The sequence below is a fragment of the Theropithecus gelada genome, chromosome 12 (assembly GCF_003255815.1).
Source record: "Theropithecus gelada isolate Dixy chromosome 12, Tgel_1.0, whole genome shotgun sequence".
Classification (NCBI taxonomy): Eukaryota; Metazoa; Chordata; class Mammalia; order Primates; family Cercopithecidae; genus Theropithecus; species Theropithecus gelada.
Window position 1 is genome coordinate 73,226,433 of NC_037680.1, and position 22,020 is coordinate 73,248,452.

At 38.5% G+C, this 22,020-nt stretch overlaps 1 protein-coding gene across 1 annotated transcript in view; it reads right to left on the minus strand.

Moving 5' to 3' along the window:
• GTF3C3 (general transcription factor IIIC subunit 3) overlaps nt 1-21,776 on the minus strand; it is a 34,702-nt gene extending 12,926 nt beyond the window's left edge. Inside the window, exons 1-10 of the mRNA XM_025404970.1 lie at nt 21,583-21,776; nt 19,892-20,003; nt 14,910-15,100; nt 13,354-13,477; nt 11,888-12,079; nt 11,210-11,375; nt 7,764-7,911; nt 7,168-7,240; nt 2,869-2,972; nt 1,202-1,373 (exon numbers count right to left, since the gene is read on the minus strand). Coding sequence (XP_025260755.1) covers nt 1,202-1,373; nt 2,869-2,972; nt 7,168-7,240; nt 7,764-7,911; nt 11,210-11,375; nt 11,888-12,079; nt 13,354-13,477; nt 14,910-15,100; nt 19,892-20,003; nt 21,583-21,684 — 1,384 coding nt within the window. The 5' untranslated portion in view covers nt 21,685-21,776. The remainder of the gene's footprint in view (nt 1-1,201; nt 1,374-2,868; nt 2,973-7,167; nt 7,241-7,763; nt 7,912-11,209; nt 11,376-11,887; nt 12,080-13,353; nt 13,478-14,909; nt 15,101-19,891; nt 20,004-21,582) is intronic.
• Nucleotides 21,777-22,020: the final 244 nt, after the last annotated feature.

Below are 22,020 nucleotides of genomic sequence, written 5' to 3' on the forward strand. Positions count from 1 at the left end.
TGAATTCCTCTAATTATCTTTCTTATATACTGATCCCAAATTTCTTTACGATTTTTAGATGGCTGAGATTTTACCTTTCATTCATGTCAAGCCACATGGGCTCAAAATGGAAACAGCATTTATCAGAATCATGACTAAATAGGATGTTTAAAGTACATACTATTAGTAACACAGGAGCAGTTTCAATATCACAGCCCTAATTAGAAAGGCAATAAAAACTCAAATATCCTGCTCATGTCTTTAAAATTCAAATTTCACAAATAATGCAACTTTTCATGATGGTATTACATTTGTATTCATATTCATTCATCTAAACGGAAAAGTGTTATCTTAATCATTAAGTGCTCTCTTTCCTAGTTCATATCTATGATGTGAGTGCACTACTGACCCAAAATGCCAATCAATGCTTCTCTAGTTATAGAGAACTTTCTGTCATCATATAATACTTAAGAGCCATTAGAATTTTCTGCCATCACACAGTATTTGAAACCAAAACTATTCGATTTTTAAAGCGTCTTTTATGTTGACTCAATAAGAAATCCTATTAGAATACTTTTTGCTTTCATGTAAGAGCCATTAGAGTTTTCTGCCATCACACAGTATTTGGAACCAAGACTATTCGATTTTTAATGCGTCTTTTATGTTAACTCAATAAGAAATCCTATTAGAATACTTTTTGCTTTCATGTATTTCTTCAAAAGATTTAGTCATGTTTCTTAAGCTATTTTTTCCAGTCTAAATGATTCACTTCAGATTACTATGGACTTAGGCACAGTGTAATAAATGGCTGATAAAACCCAATTTTAAGCATGTATGGCTCAAAGAGCATTGAAAAATATATTAATTTTTCCCAAAATAACATATTAAATCTATAAAAACTCTTCAAAATTAGATTTTGCCCCAAGTCTGATAATCCTTTACTAGAAACCAGAGCCTATGGTTAAGACAGGTTCAAGACAGGCATTTAAGGGAAATGAGTCCTTCTACTTCACTCTGGCATCATTAAGTAAATCGTTCCTCCAAAGCATTAGTGATGGGGAAATCCCTGAGTAGCCTAGCAAGACAATTTAAAACACTGACTTTCAAAAAACTCCCCTGAAACCAGAAATACTTGCACTATAATAATTATTACCATCTTGGGAAAGTAAGTTCTTGGCTGCTTATATGATTAAAACTTCTTCCTCCCACAAAAAAGTGTTACCTGCATGACGAAGCCAAACTACTGCAAGGTTGTATCTTTCAGAGCAAACAAGAGCACTGAGGAGGGGAAGTGCAGAATTATATTCACCAACATCCAGAAAAGCTTCAGCAACATCTAGGTATAGGTCTCCCATATCTTCAGGATTCTGTTCTACTAGTGTTGTCAAGAGAGGCTAGACCACAAATAAAAGCCTGAAGTTAAACATTCATTACAAACGTGCACATCTATCTATAGGTTTTTTTCTCTTTTTTTGAGACAAAGTCTCTCCCTGTCACCCACGCTGGAGTGCAGTGGCACAATCTCGGCTCACTACAACCTCTGCTTGCTGGGTTCAAGTGATTCTCGTGCCTTAACTTCCTGAGTAGCTGGGATCACAGGTGCATACCACCAAGCCCAGCTAATTTTTGTATGTTTAGTAGAGACAAGGTTTCACCATGTTGGCCAGGCTAGTCTCAAACTCCTGGCCTTAAGTGATCTATCCGCCTCGGCCTCCCAAAGTCTATAGCTCTCTTTTTAAACTACGTATCACTTATATGAGGCAAGCTGAAAAGGAGCAAGGCTTAATAAAACCAGCTTTATATGATCAATTTTCTGTTCACTTCTGCATCTTTATTTTAAATAACTCATACCCATTGAACACATTTTGTGGATCTGTGTAAAGACAGGCATTGCGGGAACTAAGACACAGCTAATCTGTTTTGCTCTTCCTCTAACCAGCACAACATCCTGTGCCTCAGGGCTTCTGTGTCTGCTGATGTTTTTGGAAAGCTGTTTCCTTAGATATCCCCATGGTTTACTTCCTCACTTCCTTCAGGTCATTATTCAAATGTCACCTTTTTTTTTTTTTGAGACAGGGTCTGCAATCTCTACCTCCTGGGCTCAAGCAATCCTCCCACCTCACCTCCCAAGTAGCTGGCACTACAGGTGTGTGCCACCACACCCAGCTAAATTTTTTGTATTTTTTGTAGACATAGGGTTTCACCATGTTGCCCAGGCTGGTCTTGAACTCCTGAGCTCAAAAGATCTGCCCGCCTCAGCCTCCCAGTGCTTGGATTTTAAGTGTGCACCATGGTGCCCTGCCAAATGTCACCTCATCCCCTATTGAAAACTGCAACTTTTCCCTGCCCCCAATATTCCTTATTTTCCTCCTTTTTTTCCAGAACACTTATCACCAGCCAATGTCCTGTATATGTTATTTATTTGTTTTATTATCGAATCCCATTAAAACAAAAAAGCATCCCAACCCATGAGGGTATGGATTTGTATATTTTACTCAATACCTTATCCTAAGGTTTACAAAGTAGATGCTAAGTACTTTTTTTTTTTTCAATAATATACTTGGTCCAAAGTCAGCAAAAAAGAATAGCTGTCAGAATTATTACCAATTGTCTAATTGTCTAATAACAATCTCAAATTGTCTAAAGACAATCTCAAATTATGATCTTTAGATTGTTATTTTAAAAGAAAAATAAATTACTGTAAGCCCAATTGCAAAACAATTTTAGTTTTCATAATGTATTCATACAAAATTATTTGATGCCTACTGTTACCTCCCTGGTTATTAAGAAATGTGAAACTCTAGGGTCAAGTTATAATTTCTTGACATCTAAAGAAAACAGATGGTGCATTTGATCTGAAGTATCTCAAGTGCAGATCTTGTTACATACGTTAAGTGGTTCAAGAATGTTGAGATGTACAAGGCAGACCATCAACTTCACTGTGATATCTATTGGCACGCCATCAGGTATAGTGCAGGTGACATTCTCAGGAGCTGGGGAATACACAGACAAGAAGCAGTTCCTATATGCAAGCTTAAGATGTGTATCTTCTATGTAAGGCCTCATTTATTTCAATCAAAGCAAACGATTCTACAGTCAATTCTTAGTGTGGTCAACTCTACTAATAAGTTCTTATATCTCTCTGAGTCTGTCCTTTGGTAGCAAGTATGCTTCCTATTCTATTTCTAACACCTTATGTACTTATGTGAAACTTACTTTCACACCTTCTACTAAACTACAGAGAACTAAAATAACAAAAATAATGAGGATATATGAACCCTCTCTTTTTTTTTTCTTGAATTGAAAAGTCTGTTTTTAGTGTTCACTAGAAACAGGCTAAGAAAAGGATAAAATAATACTGTGTTATTTTCTAAAACCTCATTACAGCAAAATAATTTTTAAAGCCCTGGGAAATTAAAGGAATTTTTATCCACATTTAAAGTATTTTGCAAAGTCTAATAAATTCCAAATAAGTTTACATGTTTTTGCTTCAGAAAAACCTGAAGTATAAAGGACATTACAGATGTAGCGTAAGTGTTGAAATAAAAAATTACTTCAAGAATTAAATAACTGTATCTGTTTTACAGAACTTGTCATATAAATTATAGTACAGCCAGTCTTCCATATCTTCAGGTTCCACATATGCAGATTCAACCAACTGCAGATCAAAAATGTTAAGGGAAAAAAATATATATATAACATATATGTGTATACATATAATGTGTATATATATATCATTAAATAATACAAACTTAAAAAGCAATATAGTATAACAGCTATTTACATAGCATTTACATTGTATTAAGTACTAGGTTGGTGCAAAAGTAATTGTGGTTTTTGCCATTAATAAGTAATCTAGAGATGATTTAAAGTATACAGAAGAAGATACATAGGTTATATGCAAATAATACACTATTTTGTATAAGGAATTTGAGTATCCAAGGATTTTGGTATGAGGGGTGTCCTGGAGCCAATCTCTCATGAACACTGAGGGGAGGCAATATAGATTGCCTAAAATTGCCAAGTTATAGGAGGATTTGGACAAGTTTAATTAAGAGACTGTTTTTATCACTGAGTTCTAGGACAATAACTGGTATCAGCAATCCAGTTGAGATATTTAGTCTGCTCAATGAGAGAGCAGAATTTACCTACCATGTAAATTTACTCACACTAAGCCCTGAGCTCCATGAGGACAAGAACCATGTCTGACTCAAGGCTGTATCCACAACATATTTCTTCTGTAGACAGTAGCTAAGATCACCTGTCTAAGGACTAAACACAATGCAGTCATTTTAATGAGCCTTTGACTTTTACTAAAATGGGATTGTATCTTTATCATGTATGGGTTCTATATTCCAACTGTATCACTTTGATTTTCTTTCTAGAAATGCTGTTTGCTAACAGTCTGAAATGCTGGTGTCCCACCAAAATACCTGTGTTGAAACCTAACCCCCAAGGTGAAGTTATTAAGAGGTGGGTTTTTGGGAGGTGACTATGTGGGTGGGATTAGTGCCCTTGTAAAAGAGGTCTGAAGAAGCTTGTTTGTCCCGTTTGCCACGTGAGGACACAGCAAGAAGGCACCATCTATGAGAAAAGGGCCCTCACCAGACACTAAATCTGATGGTGCCTTGGGCTTCCCAATCTCCAGGACTGTGAGCAATAAATTTCTGTTGTTTATACATTACCCAGTCTAAGGTCTTTTGTTATAGAAGTCCAAACAGACTAAGATACTGTTCAATAAAATATATTTACGTGTTTTAACTTTCAGCAAGAAAAGTATATGAAATACTTTAAATCTCAGCATAGGCCTTAAATATATAGTGTGTATAGATGCATAAGTCTAAACCCTGCTTTCATATCAAATCAGAAAGTAAAACTCAACCTTATGTTGAATACAAGATGTGTGCCTAAAATCAAGTGATTCAAGAAAGCTGAAAATGAAAGGACAAAGGTATAGCAGGCAGGTGCAAACAAAAAAAACAGGTGTCACAATCTCAATATGAGACAATGTAGAATTCAAACCAACTATATTTAAAAAGGTAAGAAGGTCACTTAATAATGCTACAGGGCAGTGCTACTCAAACTATAGTCTGGGACCTGTGCAGGTACACAAACTGTTAACAGTTCAAACAGGTAAGTATGGAGATTGAGAGTAAGTATTTAGACACTTTAATGGCAATTTGACAACGCTAAGGAAAGTAGTATATATATTTATAGCCCCTACAGCTTATATATTATTAACTAACATTTAACAACACCATCTTTTAAAAAGCTTGTCTTTGTGTCACTGATACTTTGTTTTCCAGAACTCCCATTAGGTCTTTCATATTTAGAAGAATTTAAAAATGTGACCATCAACAGAAAATGCATAATCTACCAATAAACAGTCTCCTTTTTAAAAATGCATACTAAAAAACTACCTTTGCTCACTTTGGGGGATTTGTTTTAATTTCCTAGTCTTCTGGACATATCTTTTTCTTTAAAGTTATTTCATCAACTCTAAGCTGCCAGATTTCAGATGCACCATTATTTTACATACTAAAAAACAAAGAAGCCACTACTTAAACTCTAACTTGTTGTTGATTTATGTTAATATGTACCAGGAAGGAAGGAAGGGAGGGAGGAAAGTAAAATATATTAAACAACAAAATGATTATAGCGACAGTTAAAACTTGAACAGAACTTGGTATTTCTCTAATATTTTTCAAAACAAAGCACAGATTTTCAACACAATTAAGAAAAATCTTAAACAGAAATTATGGCAGTAAAATCATAACTTAATTGGGCCTTGGCTTATACCTAGGCCAGGTCCTAATAAAGTATCGAAACTGGCAAAGCCTCCTTCGCGTGCCCTAATCCATGCTTCCATCTGCAATTTCTACTCCTTATTCTACTCATTCACACCACCCTGATGATCAACAGCCCCAACCACAGACTGCGATCTGGTCCTGCTCTTCCAAGCAGAGCTCCTACACCCTGTGACTCAGTCTGGATCACACTCTCCATGGGTATCTGCTTAAACTGGGCCTCTATAAACATCTTCTGATCCTTGTACACTGCCCTCTATTTTTCCATAACATCAACTTTGCTACAGAAATTATCACACAACTCTTAAACTGTATGCACTTCATCTGAACGCCTCTTCACCCCTCCATTTCCTTGAGAACAGGAAATGTCATACTCATCTGCGTATTCTCCACACACCCAGCAGTCCCTTACAAGAAACTTATTGAACTGGGTTTCCCTTCCCCAACAACTGTCCACTTTAACATTTATCTGTCCCACATCTCACCTTGGGCCTTACTCTCTATGAATTAGCACAGACTGGCTTGTGTAAGTGAATTACTACTCGCCATTAGGATGGATCATATTTTAAATAACAGTTTTTGTTTTTGAATAATTATGCCTTAGCGCAAAGGATTACATAATGACGGATTTTTAGGCATGATGACAGGCCAGGGAGAGAGCTGTTTTGAACCAGGCAGGACTCAGTACCAGCTCACTTGCCCCTTCCGCAGATTCCATCAAAATCCTCACAGGGTAGGGGTTGAAGGTACTATACAGTAATTCTCTTACAAGAGCCGGGTTATATATTCTGCTCATAGAGATCAGTTTTGCTACAACTTGATATAGGGTCTTGAATGTTAGTATTTTTACAGAATAAGTTAATGAGTATGGTACAAAGAGACTCTGCAAGCCACACTTAGGTATAACTTTCTAACCCAATCATTAATTACACATTTGAGTTTTCTAACAATGTAGGGTAATCATATTAGCTTCTAATTATTATATGAATGCTTAAGCTTAAAGAAGAATGTTTTAAATAAGAGCATTTTAGGTCCTATTTGAAAATCAAATTGCTTCAGTGCTAAAGGTTTTTGATAAACTTTAGTAATTCGTTTTCTTTCCTATAAAAATGAATGAAAAGGACTGTCAATGAAAAATGCCATGTTCAAATGGACATACTAAGAAATAAAAGGGACTCAAAACAAATTTTTTTAAAGATTACTTGCAAGTCAATACTCACAAGATATGAAATCTCTCAGAAAAAAATTCTTCTTGGGAAAACTTATTATGAGAACATTAACTATCAACTCACCACAGTATGAAATAAATTTTCACCATAAAACGCCACCTTATGACCAAGAGAGGATTATATACACTTTCCTAAGCAGAGGAAACTACAACCTTTATTCTCTTCTGAGGTGCCTTCTTCTGAAGTTTTTTTTTCCAGCACAATTCCAGAAAAATCTGTAATTACCTAAAAGAATGGGACAGAAGAAAGGAAATAGTTATGTGTGAAAAACCTTTTCATGATGCGAAGATTTGTACAGTTATTTCAAATAATCCTGAATATAAAGATGGGCTATAAAAAGAAACTAAGTCTTTTAAAAATGAGAAACCCTGTGACACATTAACATTTTAATATCCTATTAACTAATGCAAACTCAATGTATATAACTTCTCTATATCAAACCAACCTACTTTCCCCCAACCAGCTTAAGAACCAAATCACAGCAATTCATCTGACTGTTGAGTCCTACTACCCTGAAGTACAGACATACTTAGCACCTGTGATAATGGCAATATTTTTTATTATGTAACTATACTTCATATTTCATACTGAATTGCTATAGAATCTAGAAATCACTTGTTTCCATATGGAGTTTAAATATATACATAATTTAATATATAACTAAAACGAAGAACTGCCAATTTTTAAGAATTTCTAGAACACAGAAACACGTTCAAAACCTAACAGAGAAACACATAAGCATTCCTACCTCCAAAGCTTTGTCATACTGTTTGTTAGAAATATATAGTTCAGCTGCTATGTTAACATCTTCCATAGAGACTAGGCCCTGGTGTTTTGAGAAAGCTTCATCAATTATGTTAATAGCAGAAGTAACATCATTGGCTTCATAGTAACTCCTAAAAAAAAAGTGGCAAAATGGATGAATATTTACTTAATTCCAATTATAAAACTCATTTCTTTGCTTAGGCTATCTAACAATGAACAGTGATTTTCATTTTCTTAGAATTTAGAGGAATGTATGTTTCCTTAAAATCATAATCAAAACTGATCCAGAAAAAATGTGCAGTGTCAGTAACAGTGTTATAATTTCAAGCATCTCACTCTCCAAAAGCTACCTCCTATCATTCCAGCTCATTCCCTCTTGTAATCCAATACCAACTCTTCTACCTCGACAGATCTACAAAGCATAGGTCCTACCACTTTTTCACCATCGCCTACACCCTGCCTGGGCTCACTTTCTTCCTTCTCCAAGGCCCAACATTTTAATTATTCCTTTGCATACATCCTCAGTCCTCTTGCCCTACTCTCCCTTGATCAAAATCATTCAATAACACCCCAAGCCTGGTTAAAATACAACTATATCTACTCTTCACCACCACCTGCCCAGCTGACCATGTCGACTGGTCTCACTCTAAATTGATGACCAATAGCCTCAAGCAGGTCCATGGTACTGATGAGCAGTATTACTATACCTATTCAGTACTTCTCAAACTTGAATGTGCATATGGATCAACTGGCTATCTTGTAAAAATGCATATTCAGATCCAGTAAAGCTAGGGCAGGCCTAGATCCTGCATTTCTAACAAGCTTCCAGGTGATGCAAATACTGCCAGTCTGTGGGGCAGTAACGTCCTAGACAACTATTGACATCTTCTCTCTCTCTTCAAACTGCCAGCAGTCTCCCAGTCCTACTCTCAGTTGATGGCCTTGCTTGATATTTTTACCAAGAAAAGAGAATTAAATCAGAACATCCCACATATTTCCAGCACATCTACCTACCATTCTCTTTTTAACCTAATCCAATCAATTTTTCCTCTCCCCACTCTGCCAATATTTCTAATATCCTTGTTGCTAAATCTGTCCATTCTCAATGCTCATTTTATGTGATCTATTTGCAGTATCTCACACAGATGATCATCCCTCCTCCTTGAAGTGCTTTCTTCAATTAAATTCTAGAACATCATGCTGTTCTCAGTTTCCTCCTACTTCACTGGCCATTTCCTTTTAGTCTCCCAGCTGTTTCTTCTTCCTGACTTGTAAACATTGAAGTGCCTTAGGGTTCAGTCCTCTACACCCTGTCCACCTCCCCAACCCACCCCTCATATTCAATACATCAGAAAATCTTGAGAGCTCAGCCTTCAAAATACATACATAATCTGATTACTTCGTACCAGTTCCTGCTGCTTACATCCTGGTCCACGTTACCATTTTCCCTTCTATGTATCACTATAATAATTTCCTAACTGGTCTCCATGCTTCTGCCCTTCCACTATTCAATCTGTTCTCAAAAGAGCAGCCAGAATTGATGCACTTAAAATTTAAGTCAGACTATGTCACTTTTCTACTCAGAACCCTCCAGTGACTTCCAAACTCATTCAGAATAAAAGCCAAAGCCCTTACAATAGCCCAAAAGGGCTAAAGATCTATTCTTCTGATATCTCTCTGCACTGCTCCCCTTAATTCTTCAGCTTCCCTAACCATACTTTGTACTTGCTATTTCTTTTACCTGTGATACTCCTTCCCTGAATATCTGTTCTCCTACCTACTTCAATGCACCTTTAGTCAGTAGGACCATAAAACAGAGAATTAAGTCCTTCTCTAATCACTCTATCTAAAAATAACACACCCCCACCCCAAACATCAAATTCCTATCCCTTTTTCCTGCTTTATTTTTCTTCATATCACTTATCAACATCTGATGTACTACATATTTAGCTGTTTATTTATTGCCTATCTCTCTCACTGAAATGTAAGCTATACAAGAACAGGGGATTTTTAAACCTTGCTCAACAGTAGATACCCTGGTTTCCTGTACAGTACCTAGTGCCAAAGATATATTCAATAATATTTCTGGAGGGAAAGTAGGGACCAAAGGGAAAGCCTAAACAGAAGTTACAGTGATAGAATTCCATGTAGGAAAGACCTCAATGGCAGTGGCAGAACTGACAATCATCACTCTTTCCCAAAAAAGTATTATATCTAATAGACGTGGAAAACCAATTTACTATCATAGGCCACCTAACATTTCACAAAGTCAAAGGCTACTGGACTAACCACTGTGACAGCTACAGATTTAACTAACAGCAAATAACCTGAGAAGACCCTCAGTGCTCATGGTATTCCATCAGGGATCAACTTAGGGTTGCCTTGCCTCAGCAAAATTCCTAGAAATGTTTTCTAGTAGTCCTATGCAACCCATCCCTGGGAGGGTAAGGGACAGTTTCACAGCTAAGCATCATTGTGATAAAGGCTGTGGAATTAAAAGGGTCACCCCTAATGTACCCTGATGGAGATGGTTACTCCTAGAACAAAATATCATCTGATATCCCTAGAATAGAAAGCATATCACAAGGCATTACTCAGCAAAAATGTTTCCTACTTTGTTTTGCTGTGCAGCATACCAGAGAAGTAAATGCAGTAGGGTATATTTTAGAATAAAATATATATCACAGTCAATAATCTGCCAACTGTAAAAGAGAATTTTTATAGTCTTAAAATATTATATACTGGCTCAAGATAAAATAATAGAAGATCCCAAACCATTAACATTTCATTGGCAAATCTGCAATAAAAAAACTTTTTTAATTATTGCAAATATACACAATTTCGACTAAGTTTGGAAACCTGAGAACCTACTCATCCTTTTAGGACATGTCCCATTTTTAAACCTCTGAGCACTTGAAATGTAACCTATACACAATTTTTCTAAGCAATGACACAGTTGACTTGGAAACAGAAAAGTACTGAAAATTCGGTACAACCTAAAATACAGGGCTGGGCATGGTGGCTCGTACGTGTAATCCTAGCACTTAGGGAGGCCAAAGAAGAAGAAATGCTTGAGGTCAGGAGTTCGAGACCAGCCTGAACAACACAGCAAGACCTTGTCTCTGCAGAAAAAAAATTAAAAATTAGCGGGGTGTGGTGGCGTGCACCTGTAGTCCCAGCTACTCAGGAGGCTGGCTGACAGGATCACTTGAGCTCAGAAGTTCACGGTTGCAGTGAACTATAAACACGACATTATACTCCAGCCTGGGTGACAGAGCAAGATCCTGTCTCAAAAAACAAAACAATAAAATACATAAGGCAAAACACTTCTTGAACTTCAATAAAAAGTACATTCTATTCCAAATATATGCTTTGATTTGCAAAATAAGATTAACAGCAGCAACTAGATATGTTTCACTCCAAACTTACTTTGCCATATCTCTAGCCAGCTGCATAAAACGTTCGCCATCAGATGGAGACAAAAGGTTTAAAATACGCCTATAACCATCCATGGCCATTTTATGATCACCCATCTGTTCGTAAAGGCTTGATCGCTCCCACAGATAACGGACATTAGTAGGTTCATATTTAAGAGCTAAAAAGAAAGAAATACAAATTATTTACCACAAAAAGGGGTGCATGGTACCTGGGTGTGATCCATCATCATCTCAGAAAATTTAATAAGCAAACTAATTCATCAATGAAACAAAAGGAGTTATTCTGAATAAATGTATTTTCATAGGAACTCTTGACTAGGTTTGATGTAAGACCAGATAGAATCTGAATCTCAACAGTAATCTTCTTCTTAATGTGGTCAATCTAGTCTGATGTTAATCCTCAAGGAACAGCTTAGAACCAACACTGATCTTAGTGGAAAACTGAAGGTACTATTCATCTATCAACTTTTGTGTTGTATTATCTCACAACACTCAAAAAGTCCCTGACAAACATGAGAACAGAGGAACCCCAAATACCTACCTCTAGAATAACAGACAATAGAAACAAATTTATCTCAGCCAAAATAACACTCCAGAGTAGCAAATACAATGATCAAAAAACCTACTATGTAACATCTTATAAAAGTGAAAAAAAAAAAATTTTAATTACCTTTTGTATAGCAGAAAATAGCCTGTTTAATATTGTCTTGTTCCAGAGACATTTCTGCCAGTCTAACCCATTCTTCTGTGTCACTGGGATTTAAATGCGCAGCAATCAACTCAAACTGCAATGATTTTTCCATGTCACCTTGGTCCTCATATATCATGGCAAGAGTAGAGAATGGCTCATAAGCCAGAGGAGCTATAACAAATTAAAAAAATAAATTCCATTGGCTGAGAGAAGAGGCTTGAGTTGATGTCAATCCCATGGTTCAAACTGTGTGTCTTTTTTTAAATACCTAAACTCTTCAAATCACTCTAGCAGAATTATACAAACTGCTTAAGACAAGTTAAAATAAATGCTAGATTATATCTGCTTTATTTTCATACATTTTTAGCATTTTTAAAGCATTGCTTTCTCTAAGCAAGGTATAATTTCATGAAAATCCTAATCTCTACCACATCTTCCTCATGAAAATTCCCCTTTGCTCAGGATAAACATGGCTCGGTATCAGCAAGTTCATCCCAATAAACGCCAGCCACATCAGTGGGGCTGAATCTTCATGATTTAGCTCCCACACGAAGGAGTATGGTATGAATGAACAGATGATCCCTAGGCAGCAGCTAAATGGATATCAAAGTGACTGGCTAATCTACATTTCTGAAATACTGTTTCTGAAACAAAATTCAAAGATTATGAGGTATTAAAGTCAACGATTTTTGTCAAAAACAACTATAAACTAAAATAAAGGGAACAAATAATACTGGAAAGTAGGAACCAAATGAAATATACTAAAGGAAAAAGTCTGTTTAATCTTAGGCAGTAGCCTCAAATTACCCTAATGAATAATCCGGGAAATTATAGTAAGACTTTTAAAAGGACCCTAGTCTAACCAAAAAGAAATGCCAAACTATTGAAAAGATGAAAGTTTACTGTATTACAGCTATCCAAACCACTCTGCAGAGCACAATTTGGCAACACATCAAGGAAAGAAAACAATAAATATAAGTAATTAGTTAAAAAAAAAAACACACTGAAGGTATCATTCAATATGCCCAAGACGCATCATTTAATTGAGAGATAAGATGACAAGTTTAAACTGTCTTTTACCAAAAAATAGATAACATAATCTAGTACTACCTGATCTAGAAAACAAAAGGAAAAAAGAAAGCTCTTCAAGTGGTTTTAATATAATGTATTTCCCATACTGACAATTCAAAAGTCTAAATCCTTCAACTGAAACATTTAAAAAAAAAAAAAAAAAGGTAACTGTGAAATTCAACAAATATTAAGGACATCTCATTGAATCATACTCTGAGATTTTCATTTTCTTGTGAAAAGTGGCAATTACCATTACCACAATCACCCTTAAGCTTCTGAACATATTTTCCAAATAGTACTGTGAAGTACTACCCCATTTGTTTTAAGTTAGACTATTAAACTGCTATTATTAATAAAATCCCCACAGAAAACACCTTGTCTTATGATTTCCATGCACATCAATATCGCTTCTTCACGTTCTCCTCGAGCAAAACGAATGTTGGCTTCACCCATGAGACCTCTCAGAGCTCTGGGAAGTTTACTCCGAGGTCTTTTCTCCTGTATGGAAGAAAAATGACATTTAGATTAAAATATAGTGAAGTCTTAGATTTCACTATATTTTAAAAATTAATTCCAACCATATTAATAAAAATAGAATATAATAAAACTGAAATTTCCCTTTAAAAATTTTCAGTTTTCGAAACTCATAACTAAATAGTTGCAATTCCAATTGACTCTTTAACATTAAAGTTTATAAAGTCAAAATTGGCCATTCTTGTAATCCCAGCACTTTGGGAGGCTGAAGCAGGTGGATCACTTGAGGCCAGGAGTTCAAGACCGGCCTGGCCAACATAATGAAACCCATCTCTACTGAAAATACAAAAAAATTAGCCAGGCATGGTGGCGCACACCCATAATTTCAGCTACTTGGGAGGTTGAGGCATGAGAATCACTTGAACCTGGGAGGCAGAGGTTACAGTGAGCCAAGATCACACCACTGCATTCCAGCCTGGGTGACAGCTCAAGACTGTCTCATTAAAAAAAAAAAAAAGTCTAAAACTCAATTGCAGAAAAAAAAGGGTCAGGAGGTACTAAATTACTAATTAGAATAATAACAAATATAGAGCTGGATGCTGCAAAATGGATTTATATTCCAGGATTATGATGTAATCTACTGAAGATCCCCTTTCTTTCAAATTTATCCACTCAAAATGAACTTGTTTAAAAAAGTATCACGTTATAGTATGGACATGGACATATGTTTTAAGACAGAGTCTCACTCTGTTGCCCAGGCTGCAGTGCAGTGGAGTGATCTCAGCTCACTGCAACCTCAATTTCCCGGGCTCAAGGATCCTCCCACCTCAACCTCCAGGGTAGCTAGGACCACAGGAGTGCACTACAACACCTAGCTAGTTTTTTAAAGTTTCTTGTAGAGATAGAGCCTCACTATGTTGCCCAGGCTGATCTTAAACTTCCTTGGCTCAAGCAATCCTCCTGTCTCAGCCTCCTGAACTGCTGCCATTACAGGCATGAGCCACTGTGCCTCACCAGTATGGACCTTTGAATAGCAAACCCGCAGTCCATTTTCACACATGCAATAATTAAGGTTGTGTTTGTGTGTCTGTTAGATTCCACCTTTCTAGCATCTCTTAGAAAATAAATGGCCCGATTGGTTTAAATGAGCCACTTTGCTTTGACTTTATTTATTGTATTGTATTTATTTTTTTGAGACAGGGTCTCGTTCTGACACCTAGGCTGCAGCCTTGACTTCCCCAAGCTCAGGTGCTCCTCCTACCTCAGCCTCCAGAGCAGCTGGGCTACATAAACATTATCTAATAGGAAACATAATAAACAAATAACAACAGTTGTGTCATAGTATTTCCTTTCATATAGTTTGAATTGTTTCCCAGGTCTAACTTACAGACTTCTTTTTCAATTACTATGTCACTTTCTTCATTGTTTATAAATCCCAAAATAAGTAACAATTTACTTTCATCATTTTCTTGGTTTCACGATTGAGAACCATCTCCAATACAAATACATCGCCAGCAGTGGGTTGCTCAGGTGTTTCTTCCTCCTCCTCCTCCTCTTCTTCCTCTTCCTCCTCATCATCTTCATTCTCTCCAAGCATGGAAGCAAAGACCTTGTGAACTGACTTACTCACTCCATCTGATGTTTCTCCTGAGAAAAGAGACATTGATGATGGGGGGAGGGGAGGAAGCTGCAGAATTCTCTGTGAAAAACAAGTACTTTCTAAGTATAAATTTTTACCCCAAGAACACCAAATTTGAAAGTAAAAAATAGTAAATGAACACCCTCAAAAACCAAACCAAAGAAGAAAGTTATCACAAAGCCATGTATTTTATTCTACAGGAATAGCTGACTCATCCTTTAGGTCTCATCCAGATTTATAGGCAAAATTAACCAAAAAATCAGAAGCACATACAATAATAGAAAGGAAAAAAATAGAAGAATTATAAGACATAGACCTAAGAACTAAACAAGACTAGCAGTATGGAGCCCTGGTAGTATAGCATAGTGGTTGAAAGTGAGGGCTCTAGAGCCAAGCTGCCTGGTTCCAACTTTATCTCCATCTATCACTAGCTGTGTAACCTAGGGGAAATTACTGAAGCTCCTCTATACCTCAGTTTCTTTTTGCAAAAAGGGTTAATAATAATTTATAGGGCTACTCTGAGGACAAAATGAGTGTGAGTGTATATACACACTATGAATGCCTAGCATATAGTAAACACCCACTAAATGCTATTATTAGTATTAAAATAGCTTTATTATTTCAGGAATAAAATACATGACATAGTTCATTTGTATCTCAGGATACCACCATAGTATAATATAATGATTTTTGAGTGTCAATAATGATGACTTTGAATGATCAAGAAAAAGTTAAATTCAGAGGCCAATTTTCTGTTAAAGCAGAGGCATTGCTATGGTTTGAATATCTGTCCCCTCCAAGTCTCATATTGAAATTTAATCCCCAATGTGCCAATACTGAGACATCTTTAAGAGGGGGCCTTTAAGAGGGACTGGGTCATGGGGCTCCACTCTCATGAATGGATTAATCCATTCATGATTTAATGGGTTATCACGGGAGTGGGACTGGTGGCTTTACAAGAAGAGGAAGAGAGACCTGAGCTAGCATGCTCAGCTCCCTCACCATGTGATACCCCATATCGTCTTGGGACTCTGGAGAGTCTCCACAAAGGTCCTCAACAGATGTGGTTCCTCTGCCTGGGACTTCTCAGCCTCCCTAACTATAAGAAATAAATTATTTTTCCTTATAAATTACCCAGTTTCAAGTATTCTGTTATAGGCAACAGAAAACACAAAGATAGACATGTAACATATTTCTGGAAAAGTTCCAACAAAATAGTTAAAATTTTAAGTATATATATAGAGATATAAATATGTTCAAAAAATACATATTTTCTTTGAGATGAAGTTTCACTCTTGTTGCCCAGGCTGGAGTACAATGGCGCAATCTCGGCTCACCACAACCTCCACCTCCCAGGTTCAAGCAATTCTACTGCTTCAGCCTCCCAGGGTAGCTGGGATTACAGGAATGTGCCACCACACCTGGCTAATTTTGTATTTTTAGTAGAGACAGGGTTTCTCCATGTTGGTCAGGCTGGTCTCAAACTCTCGACCTCAGGTGATCCACCTGCCTTGGCCTCCCAAAGTGCTGGGATTACAGGCGTGAGCCACCGCGCCCAGTCAAAAACCTTTTTTTTTTTTTTTTTTGAGATGGGGTCTCACTCTGTTGCCCAGGCTGGAGTGCAGTGGCACGATCCCAGCTCACTGCAGCCTCCACCTTCAGGGTTCAAGTGATTCTCATGCCTCAGCCTCCCAAATAGCTGGGACTACAGGCATAAGCCACCACATCCTGCTAATTTTTGTATATTTTTTTTTTTTTGGAGACATAGTCTTGCTCTGTCGCCCAGGCTGGAGTGCAGTGGTGCCATCTCAGGTCACTGCAGCCTCTGCCTTCTGTGTTCAAGCAATCCATCTCAGCCTCCCAAGTAGCTGGGACTACAGGCGTGTGCCAACACACCCAGCTAATTTTTGTATTTTTAGTAGAGTCGGGGTTTCGCCATGTTGGTCAGGTTGGTCTTGAACTCCTGGCCTCAAGTGATCCACCATCTCGGCCTCCCAAAGTGCTGGGATTATAGGCGTGAACCACTGCACCCGGCCTGTGTTCAAAAACTCTTATGCATACTTACTTATGTGAAATGCTTCAGATGCCAAAGATGATGTCTAAATGAGATAATCAATGTTTAATGAAGAACAGATTTTAAAAGCTGCATGTTCTGAGTAATAAATATTATTTTGAAGTCATAAGGATCATATTCAAGAATTCTGAACATTCAAAATAAAGATGAAAAGAAACATGTAAAATTTATCAGAGGAAGAGCAATCGTATGATCCATTCTGATAGAAAGAAGCATTTGATAAAATCCAATACCCATTCCTAATAAAAATTCTTAGTCAACTAAAAATGAAAGGGAGTATCTTTCATTTCATGAAGAGTATCTACAAAAATTTTCCACAAACACAGCTAATGGTGAATTACTGAACGTTACTAAGAATGAGACAAAGTTGCCTACTACCACCACTTCCATTCAACATTTTACTGGAGGTCCTAGCCAATGTAATAAGAAACAAAAGGCATAAAGATGGCAAGGAAAGCCGGGCGCGGTGACTCACGCCTATAGTCCTAGCACTTTGGGAGGCTGAGGCGGGCGGATCACGAGGTCAGGAGATTGAGACCATCCTGGCTAACACGGTGAAACCCCGTCTCTACTAAAAATACAAAAAATTAGCCGGGCATCGTGGCGGGCGCCTGTAGTCCCAGCTACTCGGGAGACTGAGGCAGGAGAATGGCATGAACCCGGGAGGCGGAGCTTGCAGTGAGTGGACATGGCGCCACTGCACTCTAGCCTGGGCGACAGGGCGAGACTCCATCTCAAAAAACAAAACAGGCAAGGAAAAAATAAAATTATCAGGTCACAGATGACATGATTATATACATAGAAGACCCAAAACAAATCTACATACAAACTGTAAGAATAAATTAATTTAGCAAGGTTGCTGAACACAAAGTCAATATATAAAAATTATAGCTTAATATATCAGCAAATGAATTGAAAATGAAATTAAAAGAAGATCCTATCTTCACAGTGTGTAAGAACAGTGTGAAGAGCAAGAATTTAGTGGTGTATTTAGTACTGTCCAGGGGAAAAGGAATGATTAGTGGCCATATATTTCAATTAGCTGACTGCCAAAGCTTGTTCAAAACTGACCCCTTCTGCTCTGAATACACGCTCATACTCAAGAGTCTTGGTAGAGTCCTGGGACAGTTCCTTACTAGGAAATTAGGAGCTTCACATCTTAAAAGGATGGATGAGATTATCTGAGCTGAAGCCAGCCAGTCCTTGTGGGCCTGACTGCTCATGGTGAGCCTGAATTGGACTCAGTTCACTCCTTTTTTAGGGCCTGATGGCTAGCTTTTGGGAGCAGCTTTAAACAGGACTGACAGGCACCCACCCACTTGTGCCTGCTGCTATAGTAGCCACTCAAACACCTGAGGACAGAAGAGCAGCTCCTCCCCTCAGCAGATAAGGAAGGACCCACAAATCGTGAGAACAACTTCAGTCAGCTGCCTTTTTTTCTTCATCTTTTAAGTTCAGGGGTACATGTGCAGGATGTGCAGGATGTGCAGGTTTGTTACATAGGTAAACATGTACCATGGTGGTTTGCTGCACAGATCATCCCATCACCTAGATATTAAGCCCAGCATCTATCAGCTGTTCTTCCTGATGCTCTCCCTCCCGCAACACCCCTACTCCGAAAGGCCCCAGTTTCTGTTGTTTCCTCACCCTTTTGTCCCTGTGTTCTCATCATTCAGCTCCCACTTGTAAGTGAGAACATGCGGTATTTGGTCTTCTGTTCCTGTGTTGGTTTGCTGAGGATAACGGCTTCCGATGCCATCCATGTCCCTGCAAAGGACATGCTCTCGTTCCTTTTTATCAGCTGCCTTTTCCACCCCACTTTCCTGGCAGAATAAGAAATCGTAACCCCCAGTTTTCCCTCCTCTTTCCCCCTTTTTCCCCACTTGGTCCAGGAAGATAAGAACAAATCTTGTTTGTTTTCTGCCCATGCTATGACTGTCTGTTCTCTGTGTGAATGCTTATTTGTTTCGAGGGAAAAGAACCAAACTGTACTTCTAAACCCTAGAACTAGACAGCTGTTATCAGACCCTATACATGAAACTACATTCTAATGGACAGTTTAGCATCCCAGTTAACTTGATATGGTAGTAAACGGATACCGTGAGATATTATCAGCATTCTGATCCCTGGAAAAGGGTATCAATCACTGAAAATTAATAAATTTGCTTACTAGTTAATTAGGCTACAATGAGTTTAATTACTCTGGGTGCACTAACGAAATTTAATACCTGGACATGCAAAGCTGAGGACTGGATGCTAGAATGACGTAGCCTACCAAGACACTGTGCTGTGTGTAAAGTTCCATGAGGGCAACCAACATGCCTTCCACACTAACATTTCTATCTTTTCTCCCTGTAACTAAGGCAGTGGTTTGGAAGTCACTTTATATCGAAGTGTAACTCATTATAATTTGAGGGACTATAGTCTGGAAGTGTTTAGTTACCAAATGAGAGGGCCAATTTAAAAAATAATCTTAAAAAGCACCCAAATACTGATGTCAATTTAAAACACTTTTCCAACACCAGAGCTCACAAAAAATAACCATCAGGGTATTCAATAACTCAACAAATATTTATTAGGCACCTACTACACAGCCAAGCATTCTGCTCCTGATAAACCACATAATCAACAGAGAATCACTGCAATGAAAATACAATGTTTCACTAAATTACTCTGCTTACATACTCCAAACATTCATTGCAGGAAGCACATAATTTTAACATACCTTCATTGACATCTTTGTCTTGGGATTTGGTAGAGTTAATTCCTGATGACGATGGAACTTCAGAGTCATCGGGATTTTCTTCAGCTGACAACTTTCCTTTTTCCTGAAGACTCTGTGATTGGAAATTAATTAATGATTCCAAAAAATAACGCAGACTTAGCTCTCCCCAGCCACAGAGTATCTGGTTCTAGTCCTAGCTTTGCCACTCAGGCATTTTGTGACCATGGGTTGGCAGTTTATAGAATAGGGCATTTGCCTCATTTTCTAGTCCTACAAAACTTGAGCTGTGAACACATACACAGTAGGTGGAATCTAAGTTTGAATACTGTCAAAGCATTTCAAAGTACTTAGATCTTACCCTTCAACCTGTCATTTGTAAAACTAAAAATAAAAAATCTTAATAATTTCATTAATGAACACATTGTATGCTAACATTTTAAATAAAAAGATGACTTGGTGGCTCACGCCTGTAATCCAACTACTTTGGGAGGCCAAGACAGGCGGAACCCTTGAGCTCAGGAGTTTGAGACCCGCCTGAGCAACGTGGAGAAACCCCGTCTCTACAAAAAATATAAAAATTAGCAGAGTGTGATGGCTCACACCTGTGGTCCCAGCTACTTGGTGGCTGAGGCAGGAGGATTGCTTGAGTCCGGGAGGCGAAAGTTGCAGTGAGCCGAGATCGCGTCACTGCACTCCAGCCTGGGTGACACAGCGAAACTCTGAAATAAAATAAATGAAAAGATGAGTCCATACTAGTCGCATGAATTATTAAATAATCTGCCGGCCAGGCACAGTAATCCCAGCATTTTGGGAAGCCGAGGCGGGTGGATCACGTGGTCAGGAGTTTGAGACCATCCTGGCCAACACGGTGAAACCCCGTCTCTACCAAAAATACAAAAATTAGCCAGGCGTGGTAGAAGGCGCCTGTAGTCCCAGCTACTCGGGAGGCTGAGGCAGGCGAATGGCTTGAAACCAGAAGGCTGAAGTTGCCGTGAGCCGAGATCGTGCTACTGCACTCCAGCCTGGGCAACAAGAGCGAAACTCCGTCTGAAAAAAAAAAAAAAAAAAAAGACTCTGCCAGCGAACTTAAAAACGTTTCATTACTTTTATTTTCTCTTGGACTTGAAGTAAGCAAGAAGATACAAAAAGTTCAGATATTTCTAAGTATGGGGAAAAAAGGTATGGGTGAAGATTATCTTCTTATCGGACAATACTTTTTCATGGACTATTACTTCACACCAGCGGAGACTCCTCAAAAACAGGAGCTCAATCGTTCCAGTTCAGAAAAGGAGACACTGGGGCCTAAAGAAGAGAGGTGAGCTACCCACCCACCGTCACAAAACGACTTAGTGGCAAAGCTAGGACTGGAACTTGAGACTGTAACTCCAAACTCTTCTCCCCACCTCCCATTTAACTTACCAGCGTTAAGCTTCCCTGAAATAAAAACGTAGTATTAGGGGGAAAAAGAAGAGGTTACCACCAAGACGAAAGGTTTTCGGTGGGCGAAAACGTTTTAAGGATTTTAGCACAGGGATGAGGGGTGAAAACCGGAGTTTCGGTAAGATAAGGAAGAAGCTGCTGAAAGTTCCCAGCCCGCCCCCATCACGGTGAAAGCGGTCGTCTGGGTCCCCGACACCTAAGTGTATTAGGGCAACAAGAGTGAAGGGCACCGAGGCCTAGCATCGCCTCACTTTCTTCTCGCGGGTTTTTCTCTCTTCTCTCCGCCGTTCGAACTCCTCGAAGGAGATTTTCCCTTCCAAGTAGTCGATGAGTTCCGGACTGAACCCTGACATGTTTGCAGGGTCTGTCTGTGCAACCCCAGGAACCGGGACAGAGAACCGGAAGAGCAGCGCTTTCCAGACGCTACCTCTCCAGGGCCAGCAAAAGCAAGGAACCGGCGTCCTTCCGCGAAACCCGCCGGGTCTGCCCCGCAGCCGCAGCACTCAGGTTCCGCGTGCGCGCCAGGCCGGGACCTATATATAGGAGGCGCGCCCCTTGCAGACTCGGTCGGCCGACTGGCTCAGCTCTCGGTGCGGAGTATTAGATAGCTCAAAAAAAAAAAAAAGTGCTTTAAATATATTTTCTTTAACCTGGGTGATTTCCCTCAATTCTTCACTAAGTGTTAGTTT